General features: G+C 40.0%; 2 protein-coding genes across 3 annotated transcripts in view; one reads left to right on the top strand and one right to left on the bottom strand.

The window, feature by feature from the left end:
• Positions 1-5,249, top strand: part of SNX25 (sorting nexin 25) — an 88,286-nt gene extending 83,037 nt beyond the window's left edge. For both annotated transcript variants that reach the window (XM_037398683.1, XM_037398690.1), the window contains exons 16-19: positions 209-275; positions 1,878-2,059; positions 3,549-3,649; positions 4,241-5,249. In XM_037398683.1, coding sequence (XP_037254580.1) covers positions 209-275; positions 1,878-2,059; positions 3,549-3,649; positions 4,241-4,315 — 425 coding nt within the window. In that variant the 3' untranslated portion in view covers positions 4,316-5,249. The remainder of the gene's footprint in view (positions 1-208; positions 276-1,877; positions 2,060-3,548; positions 3,650-4,240) is intronic.
• A 928-nt stretch (positions 5,250-6,177) lies between these two features.
• On the bottom strand, positions 6,178-18,420 carry LOC119152914 (LRP2 binding protein). The gene is made up of 6 exons (XM_037398702.1): positions 17,434-18,420; positions 15,798-15,940; positions 15,614-15,719; positions 14,927-15,150; positions 8,154-8,319; positions 6,178-6,387 (listed from the first exon to the last, which is right to left on the bottom strand). The coding sequence occupies exons 1-6, from the start codon at positions 17,593-17,595 to the stop codon at positions 6,322-6,324; spliced, it is 867 nt and encodes a 288-aa protein (XP_037254599.1). The 5' UTR covers positions 17,596-18,420; the 3' UTR covers positions 6,178-6,321.
• Positions 18,421-19,777: the final 1,357 nt, after the last annotated feature.

Genomic DNA, 19,777 nt, shown 5'->3' with positions numbered 1-19,777 from the left:
CAGCAAACAGTACAGGGAAAACAATCAAGAAAAATGAGACCCATGTACAATTAGTGAAATCTTAGAAAGGATTGTAACAGATGTGTTTACTGTAGGGGTAGGCTGTTGGGTTTTGGGGGAGGGGATGGGGGACGGTTTTGGACATGATCATGGGTTCCCAATTATTAACCCCCTGATCTTTATTTTCCGTCATTTTTCATTGTTCTAGTGTTCAAGTGGGTCAGAAAAACATTAATTGCACTAGTACAAGTCACTTTTGGAAGAACTATCAACAAGTAAGTAGCTATTGGTTTAAGTGTACCTGCATCATTGTCCTGTGAAAAAAGGGTTGAGAGCAGAACTGTTTAACAAAAAAAAAATTGGAAAAACAAAATCTGGACATTGTTGCATATGATAATCTGCATTTGTTTCCCACAGCTCAGTTTACAAATACGTTGATTAGAGAAGACACAGGTGAATTTTCTTCCTTCTTTTTTTTCCCCTTACACAGGGTTTTGCTTTTGGAAGAACACAATATTTCATGGGAGATGGACATAGAAAAAGAGATTTTTCTTTCTTGTTAGTGAAGCAGCATTGCATATATATACACGTATATAAAATGGCTTGCTATCCTGTTTTTCTGAATGGGCTGGCACTGAATGGCTTTTGATAGTTTGTGCTTTATCTCAGTGGCATGAAGATTTTTTTGCCAGATCTGAAACTGATTTCAAGTCGAATACATACTTCTCTAAAGTGACTGAAATAATGTTTTATGCATTATGAGAACAATTAATTCATAACATGAAACATGTACACATGTAACAGTGATGTGTTTTCATGAAGGCGTTTTTTGTATCATTTGAAGACAAATCTGCCAAGTGAAGCCTGATTGAGGCTCTGAAGTAAGTGTGTGTGTCTGTGCACACTCTTCATGTTGAAAGATACATCGTTGGTCAGAAAAATTGTGGAAAAGTACCCTACCAGCAGAACAGGCTCTTCTTTTGTCCAGTCAGTGACTAAATTTGCACATGCCAGCATGGCTTTTAAAACCTCTCGTGTGTTATGCAGCAGTAAATTGGACTGGTCTCTGGTGGTGTCCGTTCACTGAGTTTTAAATTGATTGGTTCATTTGTTTACGTGCTGCTGATAACTAGCATGAAAGACATCTGAGAGAGGACAGAGAGAGTGTGTGTGTGTGAGCGTAGCATGCATGTAGAGTTGGTGTATAACTTTTTGTGTGCTGGTTGAATTTCTACCAAATTTCTACCAAAAAAAGATCTTGATTCTAAGGGTTTTGACTGTACTGTGGCACAGTTAGGCAGTACTGCTTGGAGCCTGCTGTACTGCCTCAGACTCTTTTTGCTACAGAAGGCTACAGTGAGTGCCTGCAGCCACAGGATGAGGCTGCTATCTCCATTTGTAATCCCTTTACTAACGTGCTGTTGCTATCTGTGAGGGAGCTTACTGTGCTTTTATCAAAACTTCATCTGTTGCTATCCCAATAGGCATGTCTGTGCATGCAGCTAGCTTGGAGTTTGCTACAGTTACGTAGCTGAATTTTATGTCTTTTTCCAGAGAGGCCTTTGTAGTGCCCATCCTTGAAATGCAGTTTCAATGTACATTTCAATGTAGTACTTGTAATCCACAAACATATATTACAAATTACATTGAAATGTAGCCTCCTCTATATCTTGGTCAGGTTTCTGGAGTGACCTAGGTCCTAGAATACCCAGAGCTGAACATGACTTGTTGTGATGCTGTTGAAATTAGCTCAGGTAAATTGGGATAATTACATGAAAATGAGCATTGCTTCCACTACTTTCAGGAGTAAAAAAAAATAAACCTGCATAAAACATGAAAGACTAGCTCTGATGTGCTCCCTTTGCACTTCTTTACAGGCAAATCCGTGACACTGTGCACTGGATGTTCAGTGAACCGATGCTTGTTTACTACATTGGTGTGTTTCGAGATGCTTTTTGGCCAAATGGAAAGTTAGCACCACCACCCAGAGCCAAGAGTGACGAACAAAAGCAAGAGACAAAACAGAGAGCACAGCAAAAACTACTTGAAAACATTCCAGGTGAGATCACTTTCATTCTGCTTAATCACGGATTTAATAACTAGTAAGGAAGATGTTTAATCAAGTACTGTTTTGCTGCATTTTAGATTTTTACTGTAGAGCTGTAAGTCATGGTTATTTACATAAATAAGGATAATTCTGGCCTTTCCTGTCTGGTAAAAGATGGATTCAGGTATTATCGGTGGATGCAAAGTCCAGTATCACTGTACCTCTGTCTGCATCTAGTATTCATCAAGGAACTGAAGTTAAGGGAAGACTCTGCTGGTTCTCTCTGTGCAAATAGCAGGGGCTTCTGCTACCTGGAACTGCTCGACAAATAGGGAGGGTGGCATCCCCCCAATTACTACTTTCGCTTTCATTTCAAAATCGAAGAGGGAAGTCTACCCACACTGTCAGTGTTGTGTGTTGCTGTCTGTTTCTTATAAGAGGTTTCAAGGCACGAAATGCTAGGGAGGGTTCTAGATTGAGTGGGGTTTCCAGTACTGTCCTTTGCCTGCCCTTACCTCGAAGCCCAGGCAGCTTCCTCGTCAGCGTGCACATTTCTGGAGCACCATTCTGAGATGCTCTATCCCATCCCATTCACAGGAGACCAGTTACAAAATTCTGACTCTTCAGAAGTCACATAAACCCAAAGGCGCCTAACTGTGAAGAACCCAAATCATTCCCTTTAGCCATGGGAAATGCACGTAAACATAGGTTGAATGCTTTTTGTCTCCCCTCCGTCCAAAAGAATGTACTTTAATGAGCTATTTTATGGCTTCACTGAGATATCTCATACACCCTCTTGCATTAGCTTGTTTAATCAACTTTTTCTGCAAAAATACTGGCAGGTATGCATGTAAAATAGTCATCATTTGATGTGTAAGCAGCCCTCCATTTACTCGGTTATATACCCACCTACTCAGCTAGTGGTGGCTTCTGGTTTTGTTTGTTTCCATGTTTGGAGAGGTATGTCAGGATATAGCTGCATGCACCTTAATTTAATGATGAAGCATCAGATCATCCTCTAATATAATCCAAAATATAAATAATTGACTTAGAATTCTCTTCTCTGCTTACTTGTGGGAAGTATTTTCTGTGAAGACTGAGAGGCAATTAAAGTGCTAAATCTATTTTAACCATTGTAGGAATTCTGTCTTTGTGACTGAAGGTGTATTTATTAGGGTGGTTTAATAATGTATGAGATTAGACATGAGTCTGAAAGGTAAACTACCTAAACGTATACTATATATCATGTTGAAATACTTAAAATGTTATCATTGAAATGCATACACTATTATCTACCCTTATTCTCAAGTTACCCAAGTTCTCTTTTCAAGCTGTGACCTAAGTTATGCGTGATTTTTGTAAGACTGATGAGTGGGGACTAGGTATCTTGTAACCAAGAGCTGTGAAGTGCAGTGGTTTTGTTTCCTGTCCTTTACGGGTTAGCTGAGGGTTTTGCCTGGCGGGAATGAAACAATATAAGCTGAAGTAACATTTGTTGCAGATACTCTGCAGAGTCTTGTTGGACAGCAAAATGCGCGTCATGGTGTAGTGAAAGTGTTCAATGCACTGCAAGAAAGAAAGGCTAACAAGCATCTACTCTATGTGAGTAACCAGAAAAGTAACCTTTTAACTTTATAATCCTGTTAATTGCTGAGCTTTCATTAAAAAGCCTGGGGTGTATGTTTTTGCAGAGATCTATGTTGTACTATTGTTTCATATGCAAGTAATTGCTTTGTTATTAAAATAAGTCAGAAAAAACATACTTTTTTCCGTTATCTGACTAATCTTGAATAATGAAAACCTGTTTAAGCTTAAAAACAGTATTGCTTTTGTCTAAAAGAGATCCTCTGCCATGTCCAACTTGCCTGACTTCATAAGGTGCCAAGTAATTTGTTTATACAGCTGAGAAAAATAAACATACCTTGGAGAATCCTGGGGAAGGAGAGCTCCAGGCCTAGCTCGCAGTTAGGAGACGATAGCTCTCCAGAAGTCCCACTGGTCTGCTCTTGGTTGGGAGTGGTTGGAGTATGCAGCTGGATCCAAGTGTATCAGACTTTCCCGCTCAGTCAGTCTCTTCTGGCTCATTTCCTGCAGCAGCCAGTCGCATAACGCAGCCTCAGCATGGGATAGAAACATGGCAGAAAAATTCTCATACGGCACCTGCACTCATCTTAATTCTTCTCTGTTTTTCAGGTTTTGCTGGAACTGCTGCTAACTGAACTGTGTCCTGAGCTAAGAGCTCATTTGGAGCAGCTTAATGCCACTTAGGTTTGAATCTGCACAATTGGACCACTAGCGAAATGTCTATGTCCAATAATAGACATGAAACTTATTTTCCTCTTTTCCATAGAGGGCTGAGGACTGATTATTTTTAGCATTTTTCTTTCCTCTTGAGTTTTTTGTGAAGTAAACAGACTTGAAAAGATCTGATGCTGTAGTAGGGTAGACAAAACAACGCTGTATAGTTGCCAGTTTTTATTTAAATTGTTCTATTTGACTACTCCTCTGTTTCAAATATAGATTAAAAAATAAACATTCATATAAGCTGAAAGAAAACAGAAAATATTTTAAACATTTATGAAAGGAAATTTTGCTTATAGTGGTAAACTAATGAATGTTGTACAGAGTTCTAATCTCCTCACTGAGGATTTGAGCATTCCTTTTTTTCTTGTGTATTGAAAAAGCCTTGTCGTGCAATACTACATGTAAAGCTATTGTGAAAATTTTATCAATTTTGTTTTTACCAAAGATTTCCCATAGTTTGAAGCATTTGTAAGCAATAAAATAACTGGATTGCAGTACTTGATAAGGAGGCTGTACTGATAACTAATGAATGAGTTTGACAGCATTAGTTTCGTAAGGAATATCTACATTACTTTGAAGTCTGTGTCGAAAATATGTATTGTAAACTGGTATGTCCTAACAGAATGCCTGTGTTAAATGTTAGTGCAGAGACTAGTGCTTATGAATTGCTTCTATGAATGATTAAGTACACATTTAATTAAACCATTCTAATAACTTCCCTGATATTACTCAGGGCTGTTTTATTCAAATATCCCGATTTCAAACAACTTTCAAATCTTTCCCTTATTTTATACAAGGAAAGAAAACTATATGTCTTCAGTGGGTTTTTTTAATTTATGTAAAAATATGTAAATATGGTCTTAATGCACATCTAAATAATTAAACATCATCAAAAATCCCTAGGTGACAGTCATTACTTTCTTTTAAATTCAGTATAGCTGTGCTTTTAGAAAAACTGCTTGCAGCTAAGACCGGCTATATTGTAAGGTACGTAAAATCTGCATGCTATATGTAAATCAGTGTTTTTAGTAACATCTAGCCTTCTGTTCCAACAGATTCAAGAAAGTTCTAGGTTGTGGTGCAGATCCCAAGAAGCAAGCTTTTACAAATAAACAGGTATTTAGAAATGCTCAGGCTTACCATAGCAATCAGCAAAGTTTACTAGCAGTTAATCGAAGTATCTTTTGATAAAAGATTCAGCATAACATTGCTCCGGCGTACACACTCCTAGCCAAAAAGATTTCGACTATTTCCAATACAAACAGAGGCAGTGTAAATGTAGTATGAAGGACTGAGGAGTACAGGCCTTGTGCAGGGGACATGTATATTCAGTGTTGCCATACTAGTGGGCTTTTTTCATAGTTCTGTTAGTATTTGCTAGTTTTCAAAGTTTACAGTTCAAACAGTGTCGAGTTTAGTGTCGTACGGGCCGATTTCTAACTTAGACTCTCTGCAGTCCAAGAGTAAAATGCATTAAGACATGTGAGTAGATTGAGAGACATTGCAAAAGCATGTGAAAGAAAGTATACAGACCACTCACAAGATGTAAAAATGGTTCTGACCTGTGAATGGGTTGTATGTGAAAACTAGACAAGAAAATTAAAATGTAATGTTTAAGTACTAAAAATGCAGAAAAGAAATTTTTATTTGGTTTTGATTTGATTCATGTGCCATTATCAGTACACATGAAGACAACACAGGACATCTGTCCCAGTAACATGTCCTTAATAAACCTGAAGTCTCCAATACCATTTTAAAACATCTGCCTTTGCCTCATCTCAGCTGAACAAAGAGTGTAAGCATTTTGCTTTCCCTTTTTTTTTTTAGATAAAGCAATTTACAAATTCTTTTTTAATTTATTGAAAGTTGAAAAGCAGGCAGTAAGTGATGAACAGTCTAAAATTGCTACAGATTAAAGATGGTTTATTGTAGGAAATACATTTCTGTACCAGTCACAGTTAAAGGAAACACTATATTTTCCCGAGATTGGCTGCCAGTTCAAGGTCAGAAGCAACACCAGGATCCAGAAGGCATGCCTTTGAAAACAAAGAATAGGGAGCTCTAGTTGATATCTAAAATAAAATTGTATGTTGTCAATGTAACATTAATAAGGTCTTTGAAGTTTTGGTGACATTATCTGAGATAATGAATTTGTTAAAGTATTAGAGTTAATATATTCAGCTTTAAATCCCTATTTCTGATGCCACGGAAGAAAAATTCAGTATTTTAAATGAGCGTACTTTAGACTATAGTCTTGAGTTTGTTTTTATTCTGTCCCTATGGCATGTGCTGTCACCAGTCAGAAACACAAATCTGCATACAGACTGGGTCAGTTTCATTCACTTCCATCATCTATTTCAGTACCCCCTGGGATACCCATCTTTTTTTTTCTTGCCTCTTTCAAAACTGACTGGGTCCAAGAACAGTAGGTCAAAACCGCAGCTGAGCAGTTAATTAAAAAAGCAAACATGATTTTAATTTTAAGTGGGTATAATTGTACAGTTAACACCAGAATATTTTCCAAGTACAAAAGAAACTGAACACAACCACAGCTCTTGTCCTTTACTTGTTCCCAAGTTACGGCTTCGGGTAGCTTTCTTGTTTATTTTCTGCTCCTTCTCTTTTGTTGTTGATATAGAGATGCATGGCGCCAGTCAATAGAAATCATCTCTTTTTACACTAAGAAGTTAGTGACGTTCCTAGATCAGTCTCAGACATATAGCTACAGAATGATGACTGAAAGTTGTAATTTTCTGTAATTACAAAGCAGTGCGGCAATTTAATCCTGATGGGCCTCTTCTGTGCCTTAAGGCTTACCTAGGACTGCTGGCTACAGTGTGCCTTACACCCCAGTTCGTATTTCTTTCCTCATCTGCGCCTCATCCTATCTTCTGTAGCACTTCCCACAGCAGGACAACAAAACATATAAAATGTATGTATTCAGAGAACAACCTGCTCTCCTAGGCCTCTTCTGTCAGTGGCTTACCTGAGTAAGGAGCCACAAAAATTGTTATTTGTAATCTATCATTTACATAACTCTCCATTTATTGCACCAAGCTGGACATCAAGTTATTCTACTTGAGGAAACGAATGGTCTCTACATGCACAAAAATCAAGAGTCTCTCTGAAGCACAGATCCAGTCTTGCTACGCTCTGTTCAGTTGGCATAATCATCTTGCCTCAACAGTACCTTTAGGCATCACTGATATTTATCAGATTTGTCTTCTAGAAGCCATTATCGATCTTTTTCCTCAAGCAGTAAATTCTACTTAAACTTCAGAATTACCAAAAAATGTGGCCTATTTTTTCCCCTGTGTATCAGTGACAGTAGATGCTCAGCTATTGCTAAAAACGTAAACATAAAAATAAGCATGACAACCAGTTACAACTGATTAAGTATGGTTAATGAAGGTTGTAATTGTTAGAGGAGAAGTTACAATTTTTTCAGCTTGAGAGAGTGACAGACAGGAAATCATTCGGGGATAAAATTATTCAAATCTTTTGGCTAATTTATCTTGCAAGTTACCAAGCTCTTTGCAGTGGTGATTATCACAGATATTTTTTTTTTTTTTTTTTTGGTTGGCAGAGTTGTTTGCTTAAGCAAGTGGTCAGATAGTACCTTTCACGACTATTTTTAGGTTTCAATATGATTTTATCACTCTTAATTTTCTTGCAGAGATTTTTTTTTCAAACATAAATAATGTTGGAATCTTTAACCAAACAGCAAGTTTAAAGACTCAAATCTAAGGTATCATGCAATTTCCTGAGACTTACATTGGTCTGTAAGACTTACCCAGCTTACCTTAGAATAGTATTTTTTAGCAGTGGCTTGATCTTGCTGTACACCTCGGCCAAGCTGGAAGCATCGAGCCAAGTAGAAAGCAGCCATAGCAACCCCCTTGGCTACGTATTTAGGAAGACAATCAGTTATCTTTGCTAGCATCTTGATGTCATCATTTTCTGTAACCCTGTTGTGGAATTTACAGCATTAAGTTAGATAATGCTATTTCAAACAATAATTAAAGTTGACCGTACATGACTTGACAATGCCTCCTTCCATTTACATCATTAATCCAAAACAAGCTGAAATTTACATGTATGTGGCAACCTGATGAGGATTCTTCTATTGAGTATTTGATTTGAAGTTAGTCTTATTTGGATGTTGTGATAGTAAATACAAAACAAATACGTAACTTTTGCAGTCACTTTCACTATTGTTACATTAGTTATAAAATGCAGCATATTTTATGCTAATTGTTCCTATTTAAAGTATTCCATCAAAATAAATATATATATATGGAAGACAGGCAAAGCTCTTACTTCATACAATTGAGTAACTTCATCTGGTGGAAAGTGTCCCTGCCCACAGCAGGGGGGCTGAGACTAGGTGGTGTTTAAAAGGCCGACCCAAACCAGTGCGTGGTTCTAGAATTCCAACTTCTTGCTAGGATATTGGCAAATCTGAGTGATCTGAAGATCCTGGACTTACTTGAGAGCCTCAGGTTATAAGACCCACTTACGACAACCACTTAAAACTGTTTCAGCTCAATTATTTTTGATCTTCTGCATGCATCTGCTTGCTGTCACCTTATTTTCAGCATGTTGTTTTTACTAAGAACTATTTTAAGAATCAGGAGGACAAAGTGAACGTTTTTTTTTAACTATCAGGCTATAATTGCCTAGCATTGTTACTCTAGTACTAGGTACATCATTTTCTAAGTGGGAATTGATTTATTTTTTTTCTAACTACTGTCTTAAAACAGAAACTCCCAAGCCCCATATCCTTTCCAGAGACAAACAGTAATTATATGCTGCTTCACACATCATTGTAGTTTGTTGTTGTGTCAAATAGTCACAGACTTGACAAAAAAGTGCAAGTCGCTGCAGTTTGTAGCTACTCTCTGTAAATCAATGTCTGTGAAAGATTATTCTGAACTAACCCCCTGCAAGTCAGGGCTTGTTAAATCACTTTAAAGTGTTGAGAGGAATGTTCTCCCACTTAATTTGGTGCCATTAACAAATGCAGTAACACGACAGGAGTAAAAAAAAAAAAAAAAAAAAAAAAGCAAGCTTATTGGCAAGAACATTCAAATATAATAACGTTAACCTATTACCTCTTTTATGTTTTCTGATGCATAGCATTTTTGCCTTCCTTTCCAAAAGGTGCACAACAGAATGCTCATGCAAATAACAATATCCTGTCAAGTCAGGCAAAAACTCAGTTCAGCACAGTTGACTTCGAGAACCTACCGTAGCAATGGGTAAGTAGAACTGTGTGGGATAACGAAGTTGTGATTTGAAGTGAAGTATCAGTAGGTGATCTAGACTCCAAATATTAGGCGAGGTTCTACCATACGTAATCATGTCATGTTTGTATGTTTGTACATAACGTAACAAACTGCATAGTTGGTGTGAACACAGAAGGAAAAATTTTAGAAGAAAAGGTACTGATGCTTGATACAGCTGGTTGAACTGCTGAGGTTTCTGCCTCAAGGCCAACTGCAATCCCAGTTAAGTGGAACTGATTTCAAGTATGGTGGCAGTATCTTTTGGTACAGAAATTGTCACTTCTGGCTGTATAGGGGATTTCATTGCTATTTTCTGCAATCACAATTGCAGCTGATGAAGTGCACTGTTTACTTGTCTGAATAATCCACCATGTAGCTATTGACTGGAGGGGATGCATTCCAAGCAAGACAAGCTAGACTGGACTGAATGGCTATCAGTCTACTTAAAGTGCAAAAGGAAAGAAACAGTTCAGAGAGAAAACAATCCTTCTCAGCAATGAGTATAGCAAACAGCATTCACAGCTGAACTACTGAATTACCGGAGGTACTGCTGTGCAGTGACATGTATATACAAGGGTGCAGCTTTTCTAAGAGGGTAAGTTGTGACATGTTTATTGCTGGGCAGCAGCAGCTTTATAAACATACCACAGAAAGCATGGATAATACTATGTGTAGCTTGTATAAGTAGGCACTCATGTCTGCATCTTATTTCCAGCAAATTGAAATCTGACGGACAGACTGAATTTTTAACCATATACTGGCCAGCTCTGGAGGTTTGTTGCAGAAGTGTGCTGTTGATCAGCTATAGAACTGTCACGAACGTTGCTTTTCTCCTCCATGAGTAGTTCAAGATACAGAAACTTGATACAGACTGGCTATTTTAAATATTGCAGCCTATAACAGAAGTTGCTATTTCTGCAGTACACAAACCACGCCAGAGTATGTAGAGCAGTGAGTCCCACAGCGATTGCCTGTGAAAAGGTCGGTCAGTGCTGCGTAATTGTGGCTCAGAGCTGTACCTCTACGCAATCACCAGAAACTGCTTGCATGCAGATGCCTTTTTTTTTTTGTCCAGGCTTCAAAATGCCTGTGCAGTACACATCCCTGTAAGCAGCAACGGAAAACTAAAGGGTGGTAACTTGGTACTGTGTGCAGCAGCTACTTGTAGGTCCCAGGCTGTGCTACTCACAGTGCTTAATGCAGGATCCCAGGCAGTATCAATGCTTGCTTTTCCTGTAAAGGACACAGGAACTGGACCAAAGCACGCTGAGCCACAGAGCAAGGGAAATGATGGGATGTAAGATGGTGGGAATACTTGTATTCTTTGCGGTACTGGAGGGGTGAGGTGGAGATAGATGAGTGGTTGCAGAACCATGCTGCTGTGGCAGACACCACAGAGAATGAGGCATCTTGGACCCTGGTGACCCACAAAAGCAGGACTCTGCTTCAGTCTACACCTTCCTGTATCTCAACCGAAAAAGTGTATGAAGCTTTAACAGCTGTAGACAACCACAAGCAAGGTCAGCAAGGAGAAACTGTAACAGCAGCACGCAGTGGACGCCGAAAAAAGGAACAAGTGCTTGTAGTAGGTGACTCTTAAGGGGCACTGAGGTGCCCATCTGCCAGCCTGACAGGGAAGTCACGAGAGGTATGCTGCCTTCCAGGAGCTGAGGTCCAAGGTGTTGCCGAGAGGGTGCCACAGCTTGTCACAAGCACAGACTGCTATCCGTTGCTACTTTTTCATGTTGTTTTGAATGACACTGCAAGCTGGAACCTGGACAGAGTCAAGGAAGGCTACAAAGCCCTGGGGGTGCAAGTGAAAAAGTATTGGTGCCCAAGTTACCTTTTCTTCCATTTTACCAGACTAGGAAGGGGTGCAGCCAGAAATACACGGTGCAACCCAACTTCTGGCTTTGTGGCTGGTGCTGTCATGAGGGTTTTGGCTTTTATGACAATGGGATGTTCTTCGATGACTGTAGCCTGTAAGGAGGGTTGGGATCACCCATCTAGAAGAGGCGAGGGAATCTCTGGCAGCAGGCTGGCCACCTTGGTGAGGCAGGCTTTAAACTGAAGGACCTGGGGGGCAGGGTACAAAGTGGCAATGCTTGTGCCATTACAACCAGCTGTGGAATAAGCCAGACCAACCAGAGCAGTGACAAATGTTCCTTGGGTGCCTCCCAAGATGAGAACCAGAAGACCAGCAACTTCAAGTGTATGTATACCAGTGCATGCAGGCTGGGCAACAGCAGGAGAACTGGAGATCCACACCCTGTCAGAAAGATACTGTATCGTAGGAATAACTGAAATGTGGTGAGGCAGCTCACCTGACTGGAGAATCATGATGAATGGCTATAGGCTGTTCTGTAAAGACTGGCAGGGAAGAAGAGGAGGAATCATGCTCTATGTTATGGAGAACCTTGGATGTATAGAAGTCAGCTACGATGATTGTGGAAACCCTATCGAATGCCTCTGGGTCAAGATCAGAGGGGGATCTAACAGTTGGTGTCTGCTGTGAACACTTTACACCAAGACAGTAAGGCCAGCAAAGCAGTATTTGGGTTACTTAAGCTTCAGGTCACCAGAACCTGGTTCTTATGGGTGACTTTTGTCACCCAGACATTTGTTGGAAGAACAATACAGCAGCTCACATGTCATCCATTAGCTTCCTGGAATGCGTAGATAACTGCTTCCTCATGCAAATGTTAGATATGCCAACCAGGAACGAGGCATTGCTGGACTTGCTACTCACAAACCAAGAAAATGTGCTTTGTAAATATTTCTGTTAGTCATAGCCTTGGCTGCAGTGATCATAATATTGTCAAGTTTGGGATCCTGCTGAGCACGCTGGAGGTTAGTACTAAAACACAGGCGGTATGTTTTAGAAGAGCAAACCAGCTCACTCAGAGCTCATTTGGGAAGGACTCTGTGGGAAGCTTCCATGGAGGATAAAGGAGAAAGCGAGTGCTAGGCATTTTTCAAGAATGTTGTCCTGGAAGCAGTAAAACTGCTCATCCCCTTTAAAGGTAAGGGAAGTAGGTGGAGCAGGATACCCCTTTGGCTTAACTGCAAGCTTCTGAGCCTGCTCAAAACCAAAAGAGAAGCATATCAGAGACAGAAAAGCAGATGAGTACCCATTGAGAGCTACAGGGGCATTGCCAGGACACACAGAGATGCAGTTAGAAAAGCAAAAGCTCAGCTCGAATTGGGATTGGCCAGAGATGTCAAAAACTACAAGAAACGTTTCTCCAGGTACATAAATAACAAGCAGAAATAGAAGGAAAATATTGGCCCACTGTTAAATGGAGAGGTAAATTAGTTGCCGGTGATACTGAAAAGGGAGAAATTCTCAACAATTTCTTCAGCTCTGTCTTTACCAGCCCTGTTGGGTCCCAGGCCTTGGGAACAAAAATCTGGACTAAGGCAAACACAGACCCACCATCGGTGAAGGAGGAGTTGGTATGTGAACTATTACAGGAGGTTGACCCCTACAAATGGATGGACCGTGACAACATCCACCTGAAGGTGTTAAGAGAGCTGACCGATGTCATTGTGAGGCCATAATCTTTGAGAAGTCACGGAGATGGGGGGATGTCCCAGAAGACTGGAAGAAAGCTAATGTCACCCTTGTCTACAAGAAGAGCTTAAAGGACAATCCAGGAAATTACAGGCCCATCAGTCTTACCTCAGTCTTAATTCAGTCCCTGGGAAAGTTACGGAGCGAATCCTCCTGGGAGCCATCGCAAATCAAATGAAGCATGTGATTGGGAAAAGCCAGCACAGGTTCACCAAGGGCAAATCGTGCTTGACAATCCTGATTGCCTTCCATGACAAAGTAACCTGCTCGGTTGATGTGAGGTGAGCAGTGGACATTGTCTACCTGGATTTCTTCAAGGCTTTTGATGCTGTTTCCCACAGCCTTCTCCTAGAGAAACTGGTGTGTTGCAGTCTGGACAAGTGTGGTGCGGTGGGGGCGGGGGGAACTGGCTGACAGGCTGCGCCCAGAGCGGGGTGGTAAGCGACTCTTTTTCACGCTGGCAGCCTGTCACAAGTGGGGTCCCCCAGGGATCGATATTGGGCCCAACACTGTTTCATATCTTCATAAGTGATCTGGATGATGGGATCAAGTGTACCCTGATCAAGTTTGCCAATGAAACCAAACTGAGTGGGGGAGTGGATGCTTCGGAAGGGAGAGCCACCCTGCAGGAAGGCCTGGATAGGCTGGAGGAGTGGGCTAACAAGAAATCTATGAAGTTCAACAGGGACAAGTGTAAGGTCTTGCACCTGGGAAAACATAATCCAGGAGTGCAGCACAGCCTGGGATCTACCCAGCTGGGGAGCAGCTCTGTGGAAAGGGATCTGGGGAATCTGATGGGTAACAAGCTCAACAGGAGCGAACAAGGGCATTGCCAGCAGAGACAAAGAAGTCGTTACCCCACTCTGCTCAGTGCTGGTAAGGCCACACCTGGAATACTGTGTTCAGTTTTGGTCCCTGCTAGACAAGAAAGATGTGGACAGGCTGGAGCGTGTCCAGAGAAGGGCCACAAAGATGATCAGAGGACTGGGAAGGCTGAGAGAACTGGGTTTGTTCAGCCTTCAGAAAAGGAGGCTTAGGGGAGACCTTATCACCATGTTCCAGTATTTAAAGGGTGGCTGCAAAGAAGGTGGGGACTTCCTTTTTCCAACACTTTACGTGGAAAAGAGGTACAAGTTACTTCTGTGGAGATTCTGATTGAACACGAGGAAAATTTTTCACAGTGAGCCATTGGAATAATCTCCCCAGGGAAGTGGTAGATTCCCCAACACCGGAAACTTTTAAGATTCAGCTGAAGAGGGTGCTGGGCCATCTTGTCTAGACAGTACTTTTGCTAAGAAAGGTTGGACCAGGTGATCCTTGAGGTCCCTTTCAAGCTGGGATTCTATGATTGTAGGGGTTTAAAAGGGACTGGTGAAGGCAGGAGCCTAGAGGAGATTGTGAACTGAGGAGACAGGAAGGCAGGGTTGCATGTGGACTTCTGCTTGGTCTACTTGGCATTCTAGTTCAAGACTCCCTTGTTTCACAGGATCAGAAAGAAAAGTTCAACTGTACTAAGTAATTAAGAACCTTTATAGTATTAATTTCATCTGTGATCATCCCTCTTTGAAGATGAAGTTTTGCAATTCATTATCTCAACTGTTTCTTTCTCTTGAGTTTGAGAGACAAGAGTATGAAATTACTAATCATTTTAATCCAAGTTACATGGTCTTACATGAATAACCATAATAAAAGATACAGCAAAATTAACTTTACCTTTTGGCTAATGCAGCAGCGGTTGTATAGAATTTTCGGTTGTAATAATATTCCACCAGATGGCCTTGAGCGTAGATGTTTCCACGTTCTGCTGCTTCTCTCAAATACTCCAAAGCAGCTTTGGTGTTTTGATGTACACCTTGTCCATAGAGATACATAAGACCAAGTGCTCCCTGTGATTCTAGATTTCCGTTGCCACACGCTTCTGAATGCCAGAAAAAGGCCTAAACAAGAGGCACAAAGTTGAGAATATATTTACTTTAGCTGCTTCTGTTGCATACTGTTTACATAAAAGCTTTTACATCAACCATCCTGTAAGAAGTGCTTATACATAAAAGAAAGCAGAATCCTTCTAAGGGTTTTAAACTTGTGTCATTTATGGTCAGAGATGTCAATCAGTGACACCTGCTTGATTTATGAAGGTTACCAAAGCTGACAAATTCATTCCATCGTTCTCACAGATACTCGTATTAAAAATAAAGTTTTAAAAAAATATATAATCTTGGCTGGCAGTGTCAAGTGAGTCAAAATGAGGGATTCTGGCTGTTCATACAGGCTTACATGGGTAATAATGCCTACCAGTACTTAAAATTCAACTTTCAGAGTCAAATACATCACTGTAATCTTCCTGTGAAATTCGAATTTATTTGGGACTTATGACACTGAAAAGGTACAAGTGGGCCTTACCTTCTTCAGATCTTTTACATCTGACGCAGAATAAAGCATTCCTAAAGTACTCTGGGCCTTTATGCTTGCTTTTGGATTGCCGTGGTCTGCAGCAATAAGCCATAACCTAAGAAAATGGGGACAAAGAAAGCTGTAAGTAACACAGCATCTTATATTCATCAGGAAAATTGCTGACTGCCATTACCTTTCGGCCTCTTCAGTTGACTGCTTAACACCACATCCTTTGTAATAGGCTCTGCCAAGATTGTATGCAGCTGCGAACTTCAAGTGTCTTGCTTTCGGAGAATCAGAGTAGAATATTTTCTTCATGTATTCCACTCCTCTTTCCTAAAATTGAGACATTTTAGTCATTACACTCAGACTGCAAAGAGGATGAAATAAAAAGCCTGAGAATCCACTAACTTCTGTGAGACAGGTAATTTTTTCCGCTTTGAAGGAAGTCTGAGGCATATTGGCTGGACAGTCTGGAGAACAGTGTCATACCAATGCAGAACTCATCTTTGGTTACTAATCAGAACCTGGATTTTTGATTCTCAATGTATTTTTAATGTGAAACATTTCCTTATAAATGTTCATCTGATACTATACTATTCTTCGCTGATAAAAATTTTCTGAAAAATATTCTTGTTCTTACATACATTAATGTCACATCCTAAACTTGCTATGTTTTCAATTTTAGACCTCTCTAAACTTTTTCATATTGCATAATGTATCTGAAATCATAAAACAACTTTAGCAGGAGGCAAAGTGATACAATAGTACGCTCCGAAGTCCCTCCGTTAAAAATACGTTTGATTCATAATGGACAACAAAAGAATAATGTTAGATAAGCAAGTGGAGAACATTGCATATGAGGAGCTGTATCGTCTATCATCCAAGGGCCTCAGAAGTGTTTTGGAAACAAGATTTACACTGTTGCAATTTAGCATTGACATCCTGTTTAAATACAGTAGAAGTAGCCCTTTATAAAAGGTTTCTTTTTTATTCACCTCTCATAATATGCGAAAATGAAACTTTACTGAAACGTTTATTTGTGGCTAAACCAATATGGTAATTATACAGGCATACAGAACAAGCAAACCGCCTCTGAAAACCAGCAAAATATTTTGTGCTCTGCTGACAATCCTGTAAGCATCAGAGAAGAGTCTGGTGTGTTAATATACTGTTTCATTCATCATTTTGCCCTTCCGTCTTATCTACCCTTTCTTTCATCCTATCATCTTCAATAAATGTAATCTTTTCTTCTTATTATAGCAATTCATTCCTTTATCTTCCTTTTTTGTAATGTAATTCTTGAATTTTGAGTTTTCAAACTTTTGCAAATGTAATTCTTCATTTGCCTAATTTAAAAATATTACTGTCAACCACTGGCAAAAGCGCAATCTTCTTTAGCATCCATGTTAAGAGAACAGAAAGTACCTTAAAAACATCTTTGTGCAACAGATGTTTTACACTTTGAAATATAGTTATTGATTTTCATTTTTACGCATTTTATTTTAATTTGTATGTACTGCTCATTAGAAATTAAGATTAATAGCGATTTTTAAACATAGCTTCCACACAAAGTACAAACAAACCCTCAGAAGTTGTATTTTAAAATCCAAATTAAGTTTTTCAGACAAACCAATTTTATAGCCATTTTTTAGAACACCTTCAGCCCAGAACCCCTCTCTTTAATGATTCTTTGTAAATATCTGTGCTTCATGAAACTAATTCTAAATCAAAGACTTTATTTTAAACTACATAATCATGCTTACAAAGCAGCTTTTAATAATATCAGCTAACGTTTAAAGTAAAAAGCGTACAGCTAGATTACTCACAGGGTCTTCCTTAGTGCCTAGCCCATCATAATGCATTACACCAAGCTGATACATGGCTTGAAAATCAGTATCCTTGATTTTTTCAAATTGTATTAATGCTTCTTCATACAATCCCTGGGAAAGACAGCATAAACAATGCACTACACAGAACAAGGAGTACATATAGCAGCTTAACTTTCCAGTGTATACTCTCTTACAGTTTTTCAACCTGGAGCATTTCCCCTCATGAGGAAAGGAAAAAGAATTGCAACCATAGAAGTGGCAGAAAACAGAAATATAACTAAGTCAACAACCACAAGTTGGATAGGGTGGAAGCACTTTGGACTTTCAAACAGGTTTTCATTCATTTTATATATATATTACAAAAATCCTAAATATAAGCACTGGTATACAATCATCTCTGAAATTAAGACATTCTGACAACCTTCTCCTTCCCCCAGATGTAGTCTTCTTAGTTTAAGGAGATAAGAATCTAATTCAGATGCCCTGCCCTATCTATCTGACATCCTTAACTTAGGTGAGCTATTCTTCTACCTCCAGGGTTTAAGAGTCTGCTTTTACATCTCAGTTAAGGGTTGGTTTCGCAAAGGCTAAACTTGCATGTCTGAAGACTTTATGGACCCAGCTGCCTGCCCCACACTTCCTATGAAAGCATCACCTGCAACCGCAGAGATACTTTCACTTCTAAGAAAGAATCTTGGAGAGTATATGCTTCTGCATTAAGTCAAAGAAACTATATTTAAAAATACACAAACAACTGTAATTTAACAGTTAACTGAGCCTGCTGTCCTTACTAAAATATTTTTATGCATGCTAGATAAAAACAATACTGAAATTAAAATGCTCTTCTCTATACTTTTCCTTCAAGTTTTTTGTATGTTTTGATAATACCAGACTGCAAAAGCTTAGAACTGCGCAGTAGTCAGTCAAACATCCTCACAATGACAAAATGCCCCTTGTTAATACTGTCCAAACTATTAATTGTCTCAGGAGCTTAGCCGTTACGACTGTGTGGGCTTTGTTTTTTTAAAGAACTCTGGGGAAAAAAAACCAACCACCAAGTGCCTTTTTACAACCAGCTGGCCTGAGCATCAGAAAAAGAAGTATGGGAGGCACCTGTACCTGAGAATTTAGTGCTGTAAGGGGTCATATGACTCTGATCAGGCAGTGATGTTTTTTCTAACACCTGAAATTGCACTACTATGAGAATATGCATTTTTAGGCACTACAGACTTATGTACAAAAATCTGGAAATCAAAATCTGCTCAAAGAATAAATTTAGGGATGAACAGCAAGATATAACATGGACATCCAAGCCAGCTCATCAAGAAAGACAAAAGTCTTCTGCTCTGGATGGGGTCAGCCACAATCATGCTAAAATCAGGCCGTTCGTTAACAGAAACATTAAGGACAGGGCCCAGGAAGCAGAAACCTGAGTGAGTGAATTCTGTCCCTGCTGCAAACCCTGAGACTGATTTACAGCGTGCCGCTAGTTGCATTATACACAGTACCAAATCCATGCACATCACATTTGAAGATACGTGAATCGGTGCTTGTACTACATTCTTTTCCATCTTCCTGAACTGAGTTATTCTAATTTTCACAAGGAATTGTGGTTTAAGCTCACCTGCCAGCCAGTCTGGCCCTGTTCCCTGAGCATTTACTTTCGAATCCATGGGTGACCGAAGCGGGCAGGGACAAGATAACGTGTTTCAACTTGTTGCATCGAAACTAGTGGCTAGGTAGGGGACAAAGATGGAAAGCTGTGCCTTGTGTCAGGGACCAGTACCGTGTAACTGAAAATGCAGCGTGTTGTGTTTGGTCAGTCAGCTGGTCAAGAAACAGCTCGGCTTGGAAGTCAGCTGTAGGGGTAAACCGCCGCTTGCCTTACCTGGTCCTCGGGAGACTGGGAGGCAACTGGAAGGCACCACTAGATGCTTGGGAAAGTGTAGGAAAACCTTACGTAGGGGGAACACCTTGTGATTTTCACCAGGAGAAAAAAAAGACACAGGCATCTCTTGTAGGTTTTTTTTAAAGGTCTCTCTTTTCCCAAGGAAACGGTGTTGAAAATTGTCAGCTTTATAATATTTACTTAGAAGAAGGAAAGCACAAACCTCTTCATAGTACAGTTGTCCTTTCAGAAAAGGTGCCAGAGGATCTCCACCTGCCGCTCTCCTCTCCAGCACCTCCGCTGCCTTGGCAAACAGAGCCATGCGGCTGCCGTGCCCTGCTGACAAACAGACATGCGTTGGGCTGGGGTTTTTTTTCCCAAAACAGATGGAACAGCATCAGTAAGCACACCGAGTGTCTGAAGCTGGTGGGGTCACTTCTTACTGCGTTTTTT

The sequence above is a fragment of the Falco rusticolus genome, chromosome 1 (assembly GCF_015220075.1).
Source record: "Falco rusticolus isolate bFalRus1 chromosome 1, bFalRus1.pri, whole genome shotgun sequence".
Classification (NCBI taxonomy): domain Eukaryota; kingdom Metazoa; phylum Chordata; class Aves; order Falconiformes; family Falconidae; genus Falco; species Falco rusticolus.
The sequence above is the reverse complement of the archived record's forward strand: the minus strand, read 5'-3'. Positions and strand labels throughout refer to the sequence as shown.

Excerpts from the sequence above, each read along its gene's own strand:
- LOC119152914 (XM_037398702.1), bottom strand. The coding sequence starts at position 17,595 with ATGTACTCCTTGTTCTGTGTAGTGCATTGTTTATGCTGTCTTTCCCAG. Across the intron at positions 15,941-17,433 it reads TAGGCACTAAGGAAGACCCT|GAAAGAGGAGTGGAATACAT; the intron begins GTGAGTAATCTA and ends TCTCAATTTTAG. Across the intron at positions 15,720-15,797 it reads TCAACTGAAGAGGCCGAAAG|GTTATGGCTTATTGCTGCAG; the intron begins GTAATGGCAGTC and ends CCATTTTCTTAG.